At 36.0% G+C, this 23,148-nt stretch overlaps 1 protein-coding gene across 1 annotated transcript in view; it reads right to left on the reverse strand.

The window, feature by feature from the left end:
* Window positions 1–23,148, reverse strand: part of AKAP6 (A-kinase anchoring protein 6) — a 258,767-nt gene that overhangs the window by 165,843 nt on the left and 69,776 nt on the right. The window contains exons 4-5 of the mRNA XM_064713383.1: window positions 13,311–13,562; window positions 8,038–9,822 (exon numbers count right to left, since the gene is read on the reverse strand). Coding sequence (XP_064569453.1) covers window positions 8,038–9,822; window positions 13,311–13,562 — 2,037 coding nt within the window. The remainder of the gene's footprint in view (window positions 1–8,037; window positions 9,823–13,310; window positions 13,563–23,148) is intronic.

Here is a 23,148-nt window from a genome sequence, read left to right on the forward strand (position 1 = left end):
CTGCAAGAGATCTGAACTACAATACATGACCCTAGTTTGGACATACCTGAGACATTTTTAGGTTAGCTGCTATAATTGTCTTGTAGCTAATGGTGCAACAGATTATTTTAAATTACCCTGGGTGTCTTCAGTAATATATAGCTCAGTGAGGAAACATTCATGTAGTCACATGCTGGCATCAGCAGAGAAAAAGCACTTAGTAATATTAAGTTACTGTGACTTGAACATCTACACTGTCTACTACCAAAAAATCTGTCTGCTTAGTGGTTCTTCCAATGTTAGCCTGGAGAGACTCCAAACACTGGCAAAGGAAACCAGATGCAAATCTAGCTCTCCTTTGAGAAAACCTTACTTGACCTGAATCTAAGTCAGTGATCAAAATAACAATTTAGGAAAATTCAGATACAACCCCAGTTTGATACAGGAAAAATACCTCAGCTGTTTGTGAGGTTTATCTCTGCTCCAAAACCTGAAGCAAAGACAAGAAAACTATTTTTTGCCCTTTTGGTTACTTTCAAAATGAATAAAGAAAAACTGCATAAGCACACAGGCAGTCTGAAACAAGCCTCTGAGAAACAGCTTCCTGACCATATTTACCACAAATTATATTCACTGTGATGCCTAATGATGACAATGATTTGAGAGTCAGCATGATTTAATGGTTCATTCCTGATCATAAGATACTGGAAAAGATGAAGGAAAGAAAACTAGTTGCTGTCAAAATATATAAAGACACACAAGAAGAAAAAGATATGAAGAGATTTTGAGAAGTTATGCAATAATCTTATGTAAGTGGATTTGATCTTTCCTTTCAGGTTAATCCTCTCAAGACCCTTGCTCATTTGTCTTGCTCTGACTCATCTCTAGCATGTACACATTTTAAGGCAATGATGTGTTAACAGTAGATAGACTGGAATTTGATTTAGGTGAAAATTAGCAGCAATGTATTATTTAAAAAATTAAATATTTAGAATAGAGCATAGTGATTTTTGTATATTGTATGTTTCTGGAATATCCTGTACTTCCTCACAGAAGATACATAAAACATGAGTACCATAGAGACTAAGTATATTATGTAACATAATGTTGTAAGCTAGACCTTAAAACATTGTGAAAGGCATATCCCTATGAATGTAAAAGGCAGTGAATATTCTCTCTCACCCCTTTGTATTTACCATTTTTAAGGGAATATTAGTAACTGTAATTTCAAATGTAATAGTTTTCTGTTTAATAAAGGAGGGACTTCAAGGAGCCATAAAAACAATACAGTAAGTAGATAACAGGACAGATCTGAAGTTATCTGAAACTCTTCACAATGAGCCAACCTTCTTCCCAGCACCTATAAGACAGGAGTTACAGATGACACAATCCTAAGTAATAGAAGATCCTTCTTAAACCACCACACTCACACTGAAGTAAATTCCCAATAGCAATTTGACTGTTTTGAAAGCTTCCAAACCTGCTTCAGTGGTTTCTGCATGTCTTTCTCTGCCTTCGTGAGAAAACTTTTGCACCAAACAAACACAGACAACAGAGCTTCAGTGCACTGATAGAAACAAGTATGTCATAAGATCACCTTGAAGTCACCAGTAATTCATTGTCCAATTTACAGCTGAGTCCCTGTTGAATCTGGAGCTCTGTTGGCTATCCAGGTAAGTCACCTGGCACCCACTGCTCACCTTCCTGTCTATCCTTGGCTACAGTGAGAGCAAGTTCATCTCTTGCAGTGTTTCTCTTCCATCTCTCCACCTTCAACCCTTTTACACCCTTTAGCCTAATAGCAGAGATACACAGATCCTCAACCAATATCAAGAAAGTTTCCAGTTCACAAATAAATAATGTGGATTCTCTCATTGTAGCCTGTGGCTACGCTGTGGTAGAGATGATTAAAACATGTTTCTGGGTCACAAAGCCAATGGTCACATAAAGCTGACCTGACTGTGTAAGAATGGAAATGGAAGGCTCAGAAACATTTATGTAAAAAAAGCTGTTTCTTGGTTCATCTAAGCTGTTCATAGCCATCCCTGTGGTATCTAAATATATAGAAAAAAGGACAGAATTATGAAGCTTTTTGCAGTCAAAGGTTTCGCATCAGATGTGAGCCAAACATTGGATATAGGCATATCCACTACCACCAGTTCTAAATGCTAGTGAAGACATACCCTCAAAGCAATGCCACTAAAATTATTTGGGAGCAGATTTCTTTCTATTTCTTTCTCTCCCCCTCTCTTCCCTTCCCCCCACCACACATTATTTGGAATGACTTGCCAAATCCTGAATGTAAAAAATCCCTGATCTAAAACTACTCACTGCCAAATCATTCTGAGGTCTTTACAGTGGAAATTCAAACCATTCTGAACAAGCATATGCTTCACAATAGATATGTTCATTTAGGAAGCATAATTCCTGCAGTCAGTTGCAGAGTTAAAAATGCCGAATTCTCACAGTTTAGATAGAACTTGCCATTTTTTTTTGAAATTGCCTGTTTCAAACATGCTCAAACTATTTCTGGTAAAGCAAATGCCAAAGAAAAGTGAATGTACTTGGCGGAGCTGTTTAAAATTCAAGCAAACTGTTAGGAACTAAGTGTTTTGGAGGAACAGAGGGCTTACTGTATTTCAATATCTTCTAGCAAAGCTCTATTTGTCTGCCTAAATCTGAGAGTTCCATATGTATACAACATTATTACTTAATAATGTTTTAACCAGCTTGAAGGCTTTTGAAGCAGGGGAGCATCATCAGACTCAAAACAGCAAAGCACAAACTTGTCTCTCAGTACAAAATGTGAAGTGACATTTTCAATTATGCTGCACCAAGTAGCAAGACTGCTAAGAAAACTGCAGAGCTGCCAAGGAATTTCTGGATCTGATACCTCTTTCACTTACTGTTTTTTATAAACTGGTCATCAACCAAAAGAAGTATTTCAATCTAAATTGTATGAAGCAGTGTAAGTAAGATTCAGAAATTAACAGCTTTTGGCAAGCATACTGTTAGGAAAACGATGAAAAGCCATTTATTTAAAGGAGCAAATATTAGAAGCACCAAGTTATTGAAAGCAAGAGGTATAAGGGAAGCACTACAACACTTTATCTGGTAATTCAAAAAAGCCAGGTCTGTGCCATGTTGATTATGTTTGCTTTTTTGCTCCTATTCTGACATTACTGATTTCAGTTCCATGTTTCTCTTTGTTGCCAGGCTTCATCAGAGTTGTCAGTTCCTATTTGTTTTTCACTACCTTAGCCCCACAGCTCAAACTGCATTTGACTTCTCTGCAAGTTTTTCCCTCTAATCACCTCCCAAACTCCCCCTAAAGCAATCCAGCTTCTCCCTTACCTATACTAGTGTGTTTTCAGTGCACTCTCTGTCCAGAAGGAACTCTGTCCCCTTTCAACCTAAAAAAATTATTTCCACTCTGTTAAAAAATGGTTGGAGAGCTGACACAAACTGGCTCTCCACTACTCAAATGGACTTCCAGCCACATCTCCATACCAAACTTGCTCTACCAATCCATTAAGCACTTTATTTGTCACAGTAATAAGTTCAGATATGATATTGCACTCTCCTCTACAGGCTGCACTGATCCTTGGGTCCCCCTTAACAGGCAAGTTATTCCCATCACTACAGTTTAAAACAGGGGTCTTAGATCTCTGCTCTCCTGGGGCATCCTAGGCTCAGGAGGGGTAAATGGTTAGAGAAGGGTGAGGGGCTCCCTGCCTGGGTCCTGGAAGGCAGTAAAATTTTTATCCATCTCTTTGCTATAGGAGCCCTGGGGCATGCTGTAACTGACAGCTGAAAAACTCGTACATCAGCATTATTTTATCTCCTTATCACATCCACAAGGTGGGATGCTAAGAGTGACTGGGCAACACAGATAAAATATGGAGTCAATGGAGTTCAGGACAAGTTTATGAAATGTGATGTACTGAAAATATGGGATCAATCGAAATCAAATTGCTTCTTGCAGAGGAAGTTCAGCTGCCTCTTTCAAAAATTGAGCCTGTGATAAAACAAGCTATAAATCTATATAACAACTACACAACAACAAAAACAAACAAACAACAAAAAAAATAGCAGTTTGCTCCATTCAATTAACCCTGAGGCCTACAAAGCAAACACATCTTCACTTACATGAAGTGTCTTGCAAATGGTTAGAAATGTAATTTTTAATTGTTCCCTCCAAAAACAAGTCGATGGAATTATCAATGACCACATATTACAGCACAAGGATATCAGTATAGTCAATCGAGTATCCATTTCTAGAAAAAGACAAAACTGCCTGAACAAGGTTACTTTATTGGTTTTGTATTTTACTCACATAAAATGATTGAAAAATAAACAAATTGCAGTTAGATCAATTCAAAATAAGTTTTTGCTCCCAATTTAAGTATTTAAGTTTGCACATAAAAATGGGGGTGAAACCCAATTATTAATATGATTTTAAGGAAAACAGCTTTCTCACAGAAACAAACCTTGAAGCATTCTCAAACTGATACTCTGAAGTCCTAGTGTCATATATGAAAAGTGGCAAAGAGCCAAATTCTTACAGCAAAGAACTCTATTGGCATTATCTGTGAGAATGCTGCTGTTATAGCTGTTCCCCTTTTAGCTACTGTAACAGGAACTATACAGCCTATTCTGCATTCTAAAATTCATTTGGGCAGCTCCTAAAAGCTGAACTAAAACAATGAGAGGAACTTTCAGAATTTGTTATCACTCATTTTCACATTTAACTCCAAAAAGTAATTTCTGAAACATAAAAGTAACAGCCTCATAAATTGTTTTGTATCCCAGAATAAAGGTGCCCATTACTAAGGGTACAAAATACATGTGCCAGAGGGTTACCTCCAGTAGAAGACAAAATATGACAAGATTATGCAATATTTATTGCAAGCAAGAAAGTGGCCCTATGTAAAAGCAAATGGGGCTGTAGAGCAGAATTCTATCTGTAGACAGACAGGAATATTAACGGGATGATAATGCCCACGCAAGGACATCAACCTAATTTGCAAGTATGAAAAATAACAATTTGTCAGTTTCTGCCCATGAATATAATTTCTATAACTAAAAATATTAATTTTTAATACTTAAGCATATTTTCAACAATTTACCTTCATGAATATATTACTAGATTTATACTAATTCAAAATTATTCCCATAATAATCATAATAAAATACCAAAATTTCCTTGTTTTTCCTATTACCTAGCTAAAATATTACTTTCAATGATTTTGAGGCTTCCAGTTTTTTCTAAGTTGTCATAACCTCAAAATGAAAGACTAAGTTATTTTAGTTTTGTTTACAATCTTAATAAATAAAATACATCATGCTAGACATTTGCAGCAGTGCAACTGGATTGGATTACTAATGGGCATAATATGCTTCTTCTGTCCTGAAAATTAAGTTCACCTTTCAGATCTGACTTCTTCAGCACAAAACTGCTGCTAACAAAAGCAGTACTGAATTATTGCTAAGACATATATTTGTGAAATTAGGAAGCTCCTTTTTGAGTAGGATACATGTTCTTAGATAACAGAATTAACACAAGAGCCGATTTACAATAATTGGAAAAAGCGATGACACATTTTTGAGTCTTGTCTTAGGGAATTGTGAACCAGGAGATCCAGTAAAAGAAAGAACTTAATTGTGATACAGGTGTGTTATTTTTCCTTTGATTCCTCTTTGTTCACAAGATTTCATAGCAGCTCATAAAGGAGGAATTTTCTATTTTCTTATTACTTATGTCAAACTAAAGTATCTCAGCAAGGCATCATATTGTCACTGAGGCAGGATTTACCTTGGTCAGAGCTTTTGAAAAAGTAAAAAATTGGTTTTTAACTAGTCTTACAAGAAGAAGATTTAATAACTAGTAATAATAGAAAAACTTGGGTAAATAAGCAGCTTGGGGAAAACTTATATTTCTTTAAAATAGTTTAATTTTTATTAAGTATTTCAAAAATTTTCACCTGGTTATTTTTATTCACTACTCAGAAAGCACATTTAGTGAAATATGAAACTATGCTGCTTTTAAGCTGATGGAATACTGAGCTCTCTCTTCCTTGCAGTCCTCTTTGCCTCTGCTTTTCTTTCTGTTTTAAGCCCTTCTTTTACTAAGAACCAAACACACTTCATGAGATTATTTTCAAATTCCACATTAACACTTTCCAAACATTCATCACAACCAGAAACACTGAGAAATTGTAGGAAAATGCAGTGTCTGCAGCAGTCAAGCTCCTCAAGGACAAGTGCAGCAGCTGGAGTCACCAGCTAGAAGGGTTTACCCTGGCCACAGAACAGCTACCCACTCTTAATTGCTGTCACAAGCTTAATCCACCTTCCAGAGGAGGTGAGGAAAGGATGGAGGGGAAGAGGGTGTTCACAGCTGCAGCCAGATGTTACAGCTGATTCTTACTCCTCCATTCTGGTAGGATTGAGCTGCAGCTGCAAGGACTCAGACAAAGACAGACGGCCCCTCAAAAGAGAATTACCTTTTCAAAAAGTTTGATAAAAATAAAGATGGTGATTTGAGAGTATGATACAAGAAGTTTCTCTGCCACCTGTTTCGTGCCAAAAGGAAGTCAGCATCTAGTCGAAGGCACTGGTCCCCAGACCAACAATCCCATTCCTAAACAGGCTCTTGCAGTGTCATTTGAAAGGCAGCATGTTATGTATTCACAAGCAACTTTGATTCTGGGCTTTGTTGCTTGCACAGAATGAAGGGCTCTGTATCTGTCAGCTTCAGCTGGACTAATTTTCAACACTACACAGACTCAAGGACAGAAACAATTTGCACTTACTAAGACAATTCTTTCATCAAAGACTCGAGGATGAGCCCTACCCATGAAGACAGAGGGAGAACTTTGCATCATTACACACTGCCCTTTACAGCTGACAGCTGTTGCACCCTCATTTGTTTAAGCAGAAATTTCTCTTTCTGTATTTTCTACCCCTACTTTATATTCAAATATCTCTAGCTCAACTATTTCCCTGCTAGTAATAATACTTCCTATGCCTTCAAAAGTTACAGAAGCTTTGCTTGGTAAGAAGGACTTGATGGCCATATAAAACTGCTCCTATATTGCAGATATCAGATTTGGCATTTAGACCAACATAACCTTTTGACACATGTGTTATGAATTTTAAAGCATTTTGAAATCCAATAGAGATGGAGCTTTCTATTTCTGAAAACTTAAATGCCGTTGAGGATGGACATGAAATGTTTTGAGGTGAAGAGTTCCCTGCAATGGCGCCAGGAAGACAAATTATTCAGAAAACTGAAAGAAACATTTACTGTGAATGTAATCTAAGAATTATATTAGTAAGACAGCTAGATCTTTATTTGATTATTCATTCAAATTCACCTCACTTTCCAAAGTTTATCTTTATTCTCAAAAAAACTTAGTGAAGTCCCATCTCATCTGAAGTTTAATGGAATAGTATACAATTATTGCTCTAGCATATTGCACTAATACACTGCTATTATTTAAGAAGGATTATATAAGTTAATAAAAATAAAGTGATGCTTAGTTCCACCAACACAGGAGGGAAAATAATCACTGCAAGGGAAGAGAACTAATTAAAACGAAATGTTGCTATTATACCTAATTTGACAGGAATCAAGATTCCTATTCTTGGACTAAAGCAAATCATTTTAATGAACAAAATAGGCAGACGATATCAAGTATAATTTCATTCAAATACAGCAAAGATCCCTGATTCTCTAATTTTATTTTACCTTTCCTACAAAAAATACCCATGTACCCAATCCTGGCAAAGTGCTGTTGGTAAAATAATGTTTTACCAAGTTTAAAGGCATTGATGTAAATAAAATAATATAGGCAAATCCTATTTAGTTAAAGTTAAGTTCAATCCATTATAATTACAATAATTGCTGCTCGTCTCTACTCCCAGCAGTCACTAGAGAAGATGATTTTCAGCATTAGAAGAAAACAAAAAAGCAGCCTTATCCCTGCCAGCAGCTCCATCTCCACACACAGGCTTCTCAAGAACATAGTGAAAGAATATAGATTATTGCCTTACCTCAATTTTTTCCCATATGGCTTCGTAATTCTCTTGATGTTGTATATCTTGCATCAGTTGATGAATTAAAGCTGATTTATTTGAAGGAGAAGTCTCATTCCCTGTGGGCTCAGTGGCAGCAGTCCTTTCTGACTTTTCTTCAATGTATTTTTTAATGCAAGATACAGGCATACAAAGATCTTCATCAGAGAGAATATCACTGAGAGGCCCAGATTCAATACTGTCACCTAAGGAGGATACTATATCACTTGAAGAACTTGGTGAAATTCTACCCCTTTTTTTGTGCTTTTTTGTCTGGTATGTTGGATACATTTCTGAGTCTGAGTTCATTTCTGACAGCTCCCAGTCATCAATGTTTTGAATGGTTTCTCTTCTGGGCTTTTGGGGCAGCAACTTTGTCAAATTTTCAAGTTTTAAAGCTAATACTTCAGTCTGTTTGAGATGTGAAGGAAGTGCTAAATACTCATCAGATCCATACCACACCTCGCTGTCCTTAGTGGTTTTTTGAGTGTCATGTGGTGTTGAAGATAAGCTTTTATTTTTCTTCCTTCTCAGCAGAAGAGGGGATGAGCTGGAAAGCTCAGAACCAGCTGAAGAAGCACTGTTTTGGCTGTGCACTGGGGAGCTGAAGGGCTCAGTTTTACCTTGTGATTGCCCATTTGGATCTCTCTGGTTACAAGAATCTGAGGATGCAGAAGAATCTGTTTCTGTCTCCTCCAGAGACTTAGAGCTATGAGAAGTAATTCCATTCTGCACAGAACACCCTCTTTTTTTGACCTGGGTTGATGGAGCTGTTTTACACATACTTCCAGGTATTCTGTCAGTTTTCAGTTTCTCTGGAGAGTCACGAGATTTCTTGTGTTTTGATTTTTCTTTACTGTTGTAGAAAGTGCACTTTCCTAGAATTATGGGACTGTCTTTAAAGTGATTATTTATTGTGTACTCAAGATTCTTATCACTTATTGTATTTAAGCAATCGTATGACTGACTAACTGCAGATGGACTGTTAGTATAGGGAGGCTGTAAAGCTAGGCAAAGCTTGGACCTGTCTGGTGGATCTAACAATGAGGGTGTACTTCTACTCATTTCATTTTTAACTATTTGAGAGATTTGCCTTTTTAAATCATTGGCTTCTATATACTCTTTAAACACATCATCTTTCAGAAACAGGCCTCTTTTTGGCAATGTAGGCTGTGTAGGAGAGTCTTCATTATAGTTAAAGCAGTCTCTTATGGACCTCTTAGGTGTTGAATTTTCACAGTGAGAGTGTTTGATATTTTCACCAGTGTGCTGTGGAGGATTGCACTCTGGATTCTTTGATATGGAAACTGCTTTGCTGTCAGTAGGTAAACCACCATTTTCAGAGAAAGGTCCTTTAGAAAGAGAGGAATTTCCAGAAGGAGATGCTAGTGAAAGATCATGTGATGCTTTCTTGTCTTTGGTTTCTTCTCCATCTTCTGCTGAAAGAGGTACATGATTTTCTTTCTCCTTCAAAGCTTCATTACACTGGGAAGCAATGGAATCTGTTGCTACTGCAAGTAAACCCACACTTCTGATAAGTCCTGGAAATTCCGTATCCATCTCACTGTAGTTCCACGATTCAAATGATTTTGCTTTCCCTTGACTGGAGGTCATGTCATCCAGAGCACCAAGCAAATCCTCACTAGGACTGTAGTCAGATAGTTCAAATGCAGTAATACCACAATCCAGGGACAAGTAATTTTGAGAACATTTGATGGTTAACTGTCCAGAATCATCAACTTCAGTTAAAGAGTCAAGACGATCCTGAAACACACAAAGAAATGGTTTGGGGTTTTTTTGGAATATTAATTTTCATACACAGAAAACACAAAGTAATGAAACAAAAAACAATTCCTGTGTTTCACTGCCTAACATTTAGAGAAGGGTTCATCACTGACCTGTCTCTTTTTGCCCTGTAATAAGCTAACCATTCTGAAGTATTTGCAAATTAAAAATGGCAGTAAGTTGAAAAATGCTTCATTTCAGTCTGGTAGAGCAAGTTACCTAAAACAGCAACTCACTTTTGTGTTGGTATTTTCCTCATTTAATTCTGCTTTCAGTTTTACTTAGTGAGTAGGTGGGGATTCAGAAATTCTATGCAGCAGACTTGAAGTATTTCCCGTGTTGACTACATCAAACAGGAGGGAGGGTACCTTGGGGGCAGCTGAGTGTACCAGTCTCCTTGTTAATCCTGTTTTCTCAAAAATCCATGCTGTTCTACCGTCTCTCAGTTGATTGGCAGAATGTTTTTTCCAAGCATCATGCAGCAATGATGGACATTTGTTCCCATAATTATAAGATAGAGACTGCTAATTACATTTCCCCTTTTTTTTTTTTGTAGCATTATCACCTGAAAATTTATTTGCCAAATATTTAGAGCACAAATGAAGAATGGCACAAGGAAAAGAAACTATAATGTTAAGCCTCCAGACTGACATGCTGTCTTGTCAGTATTTTCTCAATGGAAGTCCTTCAATCTCAGAAAATATGGACATAGCCAGAGGAGACCATCTCTGGTGGCAAATGAGATTTTAAAATCAAAGTAAAATTAATGCTTATAAATATTTTGGTCTCTTTTGAAGGACAGTAAAAAAATCTGATGAGATTAAGATCCAAAACTGCATGATAAAAAACATTCACAGCAAAATTATATTTAGTATACAGTGTAAAACATATTTTCAGTAGATCTTCTAATATACAAGACTTTTGCTTATAGAGACTATTTTAAAAAAATAACATGAAGGGGAGAAATTAATGTTCTAGGATTCTAATTTTACATGCCTAAAGCAGTATACTGGTCTTTCTTACCAGGTTTGTTCTCATAATAGTTTTTTGTATCAAACTCTGAGTATCTGCAATAGGTTTACGTCTGAATTATTCTCTGGAATAACTTATCTCACTACACTGCCCAAATCCAGAGTTTAAAGACCCATAGCATCATGCTTGAAGAAGGTGCAGTAACCATGTAATCTCTCCAAATCACAATAAGCTACATGGATTTGGTCTGAACCGGAATCCTGTTGATAAAGAAGGCTATTGTTTGCCAATGCCTATAAAAACATACAATATCTGAGCCCTGTACTCCATCCACCCCCACCCCCACTTTACTTAAAGTAAAAACAGAATAAAATCCTCCAGATAAATATATTTATTGAAAAAAATTACTAGAAGAGTATCAGCCAGAGTCTTGGATACTGAATGTATCTCTTCTTTAGCAAATTCTATCCAGATGTAGATCCCAAGCCACAAATTTGGCATTGTCAGCAGCTCAGAATAAAAAGGGGAATTGTCTATAAATCTGTCAAATTTATATATTGGAGCTGCATTTGTTGAGGAAAATAGTGACTAAACAAGCTGCATTGTCCTTCTAATCTCAGGAAATTATTAGAAACTGTAAAACCATATATAAATCAAAACCTTTCCAATGCCCCAAAGACCTTTATTTTTTCTGAATAATGAGGTCCATTCCTTTGTCTCTTAAAATGTAGTTATTTACATAAATAAAATTTACAATCATATGCATTAAACCATCTTACATTTTCCAAGCAGCCTCTGAAATGTGTGCTTCAGATGATTTTTATTCAATGCCCTTGTTATCATGCTTTTATTGTTTTTATTTCAGAAAAATATTAAATTTAATTATTTGTATGGCTACCAATAGGAATGCTGTAGTTAACTTTTTTCCTTTCCATGTAGTAATGCTTCCTTTAAATATCCAAACACTAAAAAAAAACCCATGGGTGAGAGTAGATACAATTGTCCCTACATTCTATTTTATTTATTTTTATGTTCATCAACTAAAGCCAGTATCATTACACCTCATAAAAAGCTTGAGTATACCTGAAGGTTAGAAACTGCAGAGCAATTTCTATGGACCTATTCAAGCAATAGGCCAGAAATTTGATATCAGTTTTGTATTCCTGCTATTGCTAGCCATTAAATTTATCAAATATTATTTATGTTTTAATTGGGGTGGATAAAAAAAAAACAACTCAGTGTATTTCATGTCATAATACCATGTAAGCCTATCTGGCAACATGTGTTTTCCCTACTGAAAAATAATCTTTTCTTGCTCAGTCAGTCCTTCTCTCTATAGCAGGGATGGTTTTTACAGCAGCTGTAATCAGATCCAGATGGAACATTTCCTGTTTCTTAGTATCTGAATATGCAGCTTCTTTATGTCTTGAAATTACCATGTCCTTGTCATAAAATAATGACTCCCCACTGACTCACAAAACTGGGTATAAAGACAAGAGTAGGTTTCCTTCAGCCCTGCCCGCATTTTATCAGCAAGGGCAAAACAGAAACTGAATCTGAAGGAGCCAGGTATGTACACATCAGGAGGAGAGGATGTGGAAGGTGGCCCTGGGCATCTCTGAACATTGATTTCTGGACCACCTCCTTCTTTGTGCCAAAGAAAAATATAAAACCCAATATGGAGCAGAGAATTATTCACATTCTCTTTGAACTTGAGTGATTCAGGCCATGTCTAGGGGACTGCTGGCTTCCTCTGTAACACAGGTCACAGAACTCATGTCACTGATCTAGAGGTCTCTTCCTGTAAATGCATCTAACCTTTTCAAAAGCATTTCAAAAGCATATCTTAATCTGAGGACCATCAAATGAAAAATCTGCAACATGCTATCTATTAGCCATTAATTACCAGAAATGTCCATCTTTAAGCTTAAAAAAAAAAGTAGGCTAGTAGTATCCTTCTAATTAACTAAATTTAGGAATGATAAATTCACAGGAAAAGGCATTTTAGTTAAATGAACTCAGCTTTACAAACCATTTACAGGTATGTAAATTTGGCATACAGTCAGAGTAAACTGTACCAAATTTATGTATGCAGAAGGGAAATGTCTAAACTTTCACTGAAGAAATCACAGCACAGTGAAATTAACTTTTGAATTGGCTGTAAACCTTAAATATCCAAGTGACCAGATGAACCACTTTGGAACAGATGCACCTCTGTAAGTCTTGAAATATTTTTCAGAAAGGATTTGAAATAAAGAGAAAACATTGCTAGAAAACATTGCCACTAGTATTTTATTTCTGAAAGTTGATCTTAATTTGCACTAATTTGGTTCCAAAGAACAGGTATCTGCTAATTTTTTTTTAATTTAAACAAATTTAGCAAAATACCTAGAAGTAATCTTTAAAACTGTCATCCTAGCAATTTTAAATGTGCAAGAGGGATGAGGTGCTTGGAACACAGATAAAACCCTTCAAATTGGATTTAGTTACTGTACCTCCTTAGTCTCTTCAGAAAATGCTTGCAGGATATCAGTCTGCCTGGTGTAGTTTCCATTGGCGTCCTGTAGCCCCTGGAGAATCCGTTCTCTCAGCACCAGGACAGAAACACGGAGCTGGTGCCAGAGCAGTTGCACTGTATGGATATCGACTATCACATTGACAGAGTAAGACAGAAGCTTCAGGGAAAACTCAGTCTCTAGCAGAGCATGAATTTGTTCAACATGATCAGATATATCTTCACAAATATCCTGTAATGGAAAAACAAAGTAGATATTTAGCTATGGGCATGGTCCTTTCATGGATCAGATCTACTTTTCATGTACTTTTAATTAAATGCAGAATAGATTTTTTTCATAGAGGAAATATACTGTAATTAATACATGTAGACTTTTTTCTTTTTTTTTATTCATGGCAACGCTACAGCAACTGAACCAGCAGCTGTCCTGTTTGGCAGTACTGCTCAGTAAGTGCAGACACATCATACAATAAAAAAGGATGGCACAACATGATCACATGAATCACAAGCAGAAAACTTACACCATAAAGTGACATCCTAGAAGACAGCAATAGCAATGAAAGTGGTGAGATTGCCAAGAGCTATCGCCCTCTCTGCTACACACACACATACCCACCATTAAAATGCCAAGAATCTGGTCTGTGCCATCATCAAAAAAAATTCATTTGGACAGAATTTAAATCTAACCTCTATCACCAAGAAGGACAACAGTCTGGGACAGACTTAATAGGAATAAGCTATTTCTGCTACCCATTGCTGTCTGTGGTGGTGACAGGGTACTGATTTTTGCATAGCCCTGCTCTGGGCACAAAACTGAACAGAAGATGGGGGGAAAGGAGAAAGAGGGACAAAAGAGAAACTGGAAACAGCTATGTTGAGAAAGGAGAAAAAAAATATAGGTTACCAGGTTATAAAGCTAAACTTTTAATGGGATGGTGTCCTCCAAATTTAAAATAAACATTACAGATTATTAAGGTTGTGCTGCATACAGAGTAAAATATTTTCAATCTACTCTTCATTCTCTCTGTGAAAGGACAAATCACAATGCTAAAGAACATTTAGGCATATGCTATTGAGCAAACAACAGTCTGTAACACTTCTGTTTGAAAACTATGTGTAAAAAGCATGTTATATACAAGTTAGGAAATGTGACTAAAGTAGTGGAAAAAAAAATGGCACTGGACCCTAGAAGATTTTTTCCAATGACTCTGGCAGTGACTTAAGGTGAGTTAATAACATATTTAAATCCAAGACCTACTTACTAAAAAAAAAAATTAATTTAATTCAAACCTTCTGAAATCTTCTTTATAGATATATAAACAAAAGTGAAAATAATAATAATTTTGCATTTCAAATTTGTTATTGAAACAATTCTATCAGACAATTACAATGAAATCTTATGTCTCTGATGACTGGGGTTTTGTATGGCAGTAGCATAACAGGAAACCAGTAAACTTGATTATTTTTAAATTAATAATACAGTACAGTACTTTCTTTGAATTCGGATTTACAATCTTCAGTATGAAAGTAAAGACAAAGTATTTAATATGTAATCACATGTATGCAACAAATTAAACCAAAATAAAATATCTAGATAATATTAAATAATTTTTTGCAAGATAATATTAAATAATTTTTTGCAACAGATAGTACAATATTAGCTGTTATCAGGTGCCATTGGTAGGGACTCATTTTAATAAAACACTGACAGTTACATCAAGGCCTCTGCAGGAGTAGTTCTCAGAAATGCCAGATGATCACTGTAGATGCATTGAGAGAAAGGCAGTATCTCTTCTCCTGTACCCTCAGCCCCTTGCTGTAACCAGGAGCATCTCTGTTTGCAAGTACAACACACGCAGCCTCACCTGCCAACACGCAGTGCTGCAAGTGCTCAGGGCTTCCAGTATCCACACACTTCCAGGTGAGCAAATGGACACTCTAGTTACCAGATCAGTGTGCTCATCTAACGCTACAAACATGCAGACAGAGCTAAAACTCTCTGAGCTTTGGAAAAAGATCATATTTTCCATTTAGCCAACTACAACTGATACTCAACTGAAAAACACAGCTGTAATTGTATGTTGTTTCAAATGTTTTAAAGAATATTTCTAATTAATTAGTTGAACTCAATTTGCATTTACTTCTTCAAGATTGTTAACTTTTTTTTTTCCTCTTGGCCATAAAGAAGTTTAATTTTCATTTCAGTGATTAAAAAATAGATTGTGTCCAGTAACTGTAATTTTGTAAATTAGAAACAGTCTACAGAAAAGTACTTAATAGACCTCCATTTAGAGTATTTATGTGAGTGAGCTTAAGGATGTGCCAGACTCCAAAACAACTTTTTCATATTTTCAAGCTTCACACATACAGTTACATGCTGAATTCAACTACCATATGAATTCTCAAAGTGGTTGAAAGCAGAAAGCCATAAGAACTAACAATGAACGAGTGTCTTCTGACAAATGGTTGATAATGTACTGAAAATACTGGCTAATGCATCTAGGTAATATTCTAAATCACGAATTCAGACCCACACTTCAGACAAGTTTTCTCTTGATGTCCCATTATGCTAGCTACAAAAGCATCTCAAATTTCTGAAGCAGACAAACTTTTCCACAAATCAACTTTGTACTGAAATGCAAATCCCAGCACCACTTGGGGTTTGAAAGAAGCAGATATTCAACATAAGCTGGTAATTTTTGCATGGCTTGCTAGAAGTTGCTCGTTTTTCCTCAAAAAGCAAAGTCTACTTACTTACAGATTACTGTGTCACACAGCAACAGCCAAGTGCTTCGTGTACTAACAAGTAATTAACAGCTCCTTACAGCTTCAGTAACGTGGAGAGAACCTAAGCCTGAACTTGGTCACTTTCAAAATCACATTGTCTGATCTTATCATACAAGACTACCATGTCAGTAAAAGACAAAGCACCAGCTCTTAAAGGATTTAAGTAATAGACAGTACGGGTGGCTTACATGAAGCTTGTAAAAATGAATTTTGGGCCCTACTGATACCCCCTATGCCAATGACAGAATAACTGTGTAGAAGTTAAAGCTAGCCTTCAGGAGAAAACAATTGCAAAGAAATGCTAACTTTTGCCATGTAAGTTAATTCTGATTAGAGTTCAGCAGAACAGCATTAATAAATCTGCATCCTATTTATTTGCATCTTGTCTCTACACTTGACTGGCACAAATCAAGCATATTGAGAGGAAACAATACAATATCAAATCCACTTGACATTTTCTAGTTACACTTTTTCCTTTTACTGTACCTGATGTCTAGATTTACATATAATTCAGTAAACTTAAATAATTACAAATAGCACAGCTTTGATTTTAATAATTTTCTGTAATAATTCACACAGTTCAAATAGTGTACAAAAAAAGTCATGTAAAAGTTATGTAAGTTCATGATTTTATTGAGGTTCAGTATGAAGACCTGGTGCAACATGGTTTCATTCTCCTCATTCTTCCTAACTCCTTGTAGGTGACAGCAATAGATAGAGCAAAACCAGCAGAACACTGTTTTGTGCCTTTCTACACTTTGTATTTATAAATAAAGAACAGCAGTGTCACGAGATAGCACCTAAAGGCTGCCATGAGTGCCACTTGCTCTTACCAGAAGTGGCAGATAGAGAAAATAAATCATGCTCTTTTAAGTAATAAGCATAGTTCTATGTCAACAGTAATAATATAAAGCCTATACATATATGGACAAAATCTTCCCCATTTTAATAGTATATGGTTTCATATCATAATAATATAATTTAATTTTCAGATAACATAATGAGATTTTTAGAAAGCACCATTGCCTAAACAATTTTTATAATCATTAATCTCACATGTCAGCTAGGCTCTTTTATTTTTACACTGTTTCATAGGAATATTAAGCTAAAGATTTTATCATCCTCTCATGAGCTTTCCTGTAGCACTGACTCTGGAATTTTTCGGGCTACAGGGGTTGTACCCCATTTGGCTGCCAACTGCCCACTTCACTCAGTCTTCCAGACAGCTGATCCTGTAATCTGCAGCTGCTGAATCCTTCAGCCTGCTCATAGCCCTCCGTGTCAACTAAAATAGCCTCAATCACAAGCACTGCAGTAGATGAAGAAAAAGAGCATAAACAAGAGTCAAGAGTCTATGAAAACCACCTTGATGCTGACTTCTAAAAGTATTTTCTCTGTGGTCCCTAAGAAATTGTAATAAGATGTACGTTAAACTACTGAGAGATGAAAGGTTGGAATAAAAGGTTGTTGCTTTAGAGTTAGTATCAATGACAGAGAAGCTACATTGGAGATTTTTTTCTTTGATCTTGCAGTAAGACCTCAGCAGGAAAAACAGATTGCTAATGCATCTCACAACTGCTGTACATGTAAATATAATTTATGATTTAAGAAAACATCTATCTATTTGGTCTTTCTTTTAAATGCTTTTTAATTCTTCAGAAGACAAATATTCCAATCAGAATGTACAAATTCTTCCCGTTAGAAAAAATAATTTTGAATATATACCACGGAATTTTTAGATTTGTTACTTTATTGGACTCGAAAATTATAAATTAATTCTCTGCACTTTTATGCTGATGCATATATAGGAAAGGAAAAGAGAGATTTTTATTTCTGAACATCTTTATGAGTGGTATTTTTCCTTTAAAATGCACTCTGACTTCACAAAGAAATTTTCTCACCTTTCTCATCCCTACCTGCTCTACATTGTGTTACAATAAAGATAAAACTGTTCTCTTCTATTATTGGTGAAACCTTAAGAGCAAATGCCACACAATTTTTTTCCAGCTATTTTTAAGTAAACAATTAAGTCAAATAAAATAACCATATGAAAAATCCAGACTTTGACTAAGCAAAATCAACTGCCAGGGAAAGGCCTGGAGTGACTTTGAGTTACCAGCCTGTCAAAAAGCCACAGAAGTGCTACAGTGCACCTTGTTTGGCTGTGGCATTCAGTGACTAAGGGAAATGAATGGATTATGCTGGGTGAAGAATGCAAAGGAAAGCAGCTACCAGGAGGGCTCTGAGATCACTGACCCTTGCTGACACTGACAGCTTGGAAATACCTTGGTCCCCAAAGCCTCTCTGCTCTTCCCTCATGATACCGTACATACTACTGTGAGCTTCATTTCCTGGCCCACCACATTTTCTGCACATTATGCTCTTTTCCAGCTTGGCTTTTATTTTGATAAATTTACTCTCCTTATTTTAAGCACGGAACACTTTAATTATTGCAAAATTCCAGTAAGCGGATCTAAGATGATCCACTTTCTATTGTACAAATATTGCTGTTGAAAAATTGTCAAAAAAGTTTTGCAAAGAAATATTTGCTTTGGTGAACTCTAAATAGGCATGTTTCAACTGTGTTTTGTTATCTCAGGAATTGGTGAGTTCCATTCTTATATCCCTGTCCTTAGAAATAATGTGAAAAATATGTCAAATTATCAGTTCTTTGAGAGAGCTGCTAAAATAGCAATGGTTTCTATGTAACTGTAACAAACACAGAGTTTCACTGTGATAATTTATTAGTTGCTTATGTGTTTTATTAATTTACTTGCTGTATAAGTATATTGATTGACTATTTTTCTGCAAGGAAAATGAGCAAGAAGAATGGAAGAAGTAAGATATGTTATCACATGCCAAGCACTTCAGGCAGAGGAAAAATGCCTGAAATGTTAATGGTGAAACTCCTGTCCTGGGATTCCAGCAATTTGCATTTGTTTTGCCATATGGACCATTGCTGGGGCCAAAGGATCAAACATACTGGGAACATGCAAAAGGATCCTTTTGTCCAGAAACAGGGCAGTTGCTGCTGGAAGTTATTCCAGATCACTTGCCAGGACCAGCTGCACTGTCTTACAAACCTAGGCCAGCCTGTGCTTTTTCTGCAGGAGGGAATGGCAGCAGGGAAGAGGCTGCCATCAAATGTTTATTTCCCCTATTAAATTGAATCAGTAATTTAATGGAAAAAGACTTTCTGAACACAGCATTCACCACAGGCCAGATTCTTAATTACAAGGAAGCATTTAGATCACCCAGGCATCTCCAAATACCTGATGCACTAAATCACTCTTAAGGCTTGTGGTGGAACTGAAGAGTCACAGGAAAAGTTATGGCAATAAAATGAGGCACATCAGAACTGTATGGAAAGAGAATTGTGCACACAGGTCTGGGCTAGCCACTTCTGAGATATTCCTAACAACAGTAACATTGACACATGAATTGCATTTGTGAAAGGAACTGCAAAGGTGAATGTAGCAGAAAGCTGTTGTGGGAAGTGATGTAACCTCTGCAACTAAATATTGTTTTCACATTCCTGAACTTCCACTGGTTCTACTGTGCAATGTGTCCACGGTGTTTGGAGAATTTTCCTATTAAAGTTATCACTGTAAAACATTCCTTCTATGCATAACTGTACAAATTTTCATTTATCTTAGTCATGATAAGCAAACTGATTTTTACCAAGGCCTAAGTTTGAAATTTTTAAAATAATTAAAAACTTGATATGAAATGTCATATTTATGCTGAATGAAGTCTGGTTTTGTACTACACTCTGGAAGGCATCATTGCAGAGGTACTCTAGAACAGCTCTTCACACAAGAAGATAAATAGTGCTGAACCATGCAATACAGTAGCAGGTTTTGTTTCCAGCTACTTCTGACAAAAAAGGAAAAAGGTTTTCAAACTCTTATGAAAACCTAGTAAACCAAGTGGTAGTAGAGGCAAGTTGGGGAAAAAAAATGCATTCTTCAACTGCCTGTTCATTGGATAATGGTAATTATATATATATATATATTTCTAAATTACACTGACTATTTAAGATCACAAATAAGAAAAATTATGAGTTAGCTTTATACTAAATACACTCATCGTGTTATATATTCATATCTCTGAATGGAATATCTATTCATATTTATTAAATGGAAGAAAGACTTATTAAAACATCCTTCAAATACTATGTAATCCTCTTCACATAACTCTACATTTCCTACCCTAACAGAAAAATGTAGGATATATTTTTCAAGTCTCGTGATAGCTACCTTTGATTCTTACTTTTTTCTCTCTTTACTCAGCACTTTCTTGCTTCCTGTATACCATATATACAAAGTGTAATTTAAAAGCATTTCTAACTGTTTTAAATTATTAACACACGGAAATAAAAATTGAGGATGCAAAGGGAAGTACATTTTCCTCAGAGTGAACATTTAAACTCTGCAGTAGCTAAGCCAACCAGTTCCTGGTGGCCTGGCCAGGACAAGGCAGATTTCAACCTCAAAGTGTAGAGAGCACGTCAGTGGCTGTGAGGAAACCCCAACTACTATTCCAGGCAATACAGGCAAAAATTAATGCTATAAAAAATCATGTCAGCTATATGAAGAATCAGAAAGAAGAACACTCCTAATATTTGATCATAACTTCTATAATTTTACCTACAATACACAGTAGGTAGCAGAATTCAGTGCTATTTGCACGAATCATTCAATAATTTTCCAGCAACGCTGGTTATCCTTTTGACAACAGTGAGCTTCAAACATCTATGCTAGCAAACTATTAACCCTGCCAGTTCAGCTTTGAATGTGTCCCACTCTTGTTCCCTCATAATTTTCAGTTTGAAGATGTGGAATTACTCTTGGCATAGACTAAGAAAATTTCAATAATTGTTTAAGCTTTCTGCAGGGCCATAGGATCTTTATTGTCTGAGCTCTATTTTCTGGTCAGACAATCAAAATACGTGCATTTATCTTACTTTTTCAGTTTATAGATTTCTTTGTAAAGACTCAAGTTTTTATTAAATTCAATAGATTTAATTAGGGTTTTTGAGAACAGCTGCTCTCAAGACAAGACTTTAGATAAAAGAGAAACAAAATTCTTGGAAAAAAAAGTCTTGTTCTTCAAATAATGAAGTTTTAAATTACAAACAAAATGTATCCTTACATAAATAGCACAAAATATTTTGCACAGCAGTGAACTACTGAATGAAAGGAACTTCAAGTTCACACATGAGAAAAACTCAGGCCTTCTGCAGAGGCATGGAGTACACAACAGAAAAATTTTAATCAAAATATTTTGACTTGCCTAAGCCAAAGAACACTAAGCCCATTCACTCTCTTTGACTGACGCTTAGTTACGACAACAGAATTTAATAAAGGATGGTGAGACTCTACTCTCATCTCAAACAAGATATGAAGAGTCAGAGAAGTGAAGAACTACCATCTGTGCCAGGTCTCCTATAATGAAAATTGATAGCATGATAGGAAGTTTTCAAGATAAGTGGCTGTTTATATCACTGCAGCTAAGCCTCCAAGAGCTTCTGTGACATGTCTTTGAAGTTATTTTCCATCAGTCATTATTTAGGACAGCAAAAAGGACAGAATCTCTCTTGGTCTTTATTACCAGTCTTCACTTTATTGGCACTGTGGTTCACTTTTATGTTGTTCATTGAATCATAGATTCATTTTGATCAGAAAAGACCAAGATATAGCACTTAATTAATGCAATCTTATGGGAATTACTGAGATTTTTTTACTCGGTTTAGAAACATGGAAAAGAAGCCTTAGAGTCTATTTTGCATGCTGCTTGATGTCTGTGACCTTCCTGCCCTCTTCTCCTGAATGACAAATACTGAAGTCAGTTGGAAAGCTGTTGAAGATCTCCCAATGAGTTAGTAACAATTACAAAGCACTTGGAGCATCTGGAGGCACTTCCTGTACTCTGAAACAGCTACCACCTACCCAGCATACCAGGAGGATTCTTCCATTCTGGATATCACTTACTGTATTGTAAGAATCAGGGTTAGAGTGTATAAAGCTGTGCTAGGAAAAAAAAAATCAAATAAATAAATACCCACATACCACATTAAAAAAAAAAATCACAGACATACAAACACACACTAACAAAAAAAAACCAAAAAAACCAAACCAAACAAACCCCTAAATTTGCTATATGGAGGAAAAACTATTCAAAAGACTGGAAAAAAGCTATTTTATATACTTAACATTGTAAGTGAATGAAGAAATAAATTAATTAATTAATTTTAGGGGAAAAATATTTATATGTCTTAAAGACATCTAAAATGTACAAGACTCTTATTCTCATTTCAATTCTGTAATTGTGCATGAAGTTTATTTATTTAATTATGGAAAGAACTCTTTGGGCAGACTAATCGAGTCTCTTATCACAGAATGGTTTGCATTGAAAGGGACCATAAAGATCATCTCATTCCAACCCTGCTGCCATGGCAGAGACACCTTCTCCTAGGCCAGGGCTTGCTCTGAGCCCCATCCAGTCTGGCCTTGAGCACTGACAGGGATGGGGCAGCCACAGGCTCTCTGGGCAACCTGTGCCAGAGCCCCAAAACCTCCCCAATAATATCTTCCTTATATCTAACCTAAACCCATTCTCTTCCAATCTGAAGCCATTTCCCTTGTCTTGTCACTACAGTTCCTGATGATCATGATTTTTATGATTCCTGATTTGATGATATATTAAAAAATGTTCCTCATTAGTTTCCAACATGTGTAACATATGTCACAGAAATTGTTCCTGTTGTTTTTGACATGAAATGCAATAAAGACAAAACTACACCGCCACCCCCCACCCCAAGTTTACACTCACAAAAGGAAAACTAGGGTAGGGGTTTTTGCAGGCTTTTTTAGAAGGAATATAATGGAGATTAAACTGGAATTCTGTACTTATGGGATTGGCATGACATTCAAAGCTATCTGAACCATTCAAACCACATGCTTACGTGAGACTACATACAGAAGCAACTAACAAATATTAACTAGTATTTCATGCTCTCTGATTATTTC

This window comes from Zonotrichia leucophrys, chromosome 5, assembly GCF_028769735.1.
Source record: "Zonotrichia leucophrys gambelii isolate GWCS_2022_RI chromosome 5, RI_Zleu_2.0, whole genome shotgun sequence".
Classification (NCBI taxonomy): Eukaryota; Metazoa; Chordata; class Aves; order Passeriformes; family Passerellidae; genus Zonotrichia; species Zonotrichia leucophrys.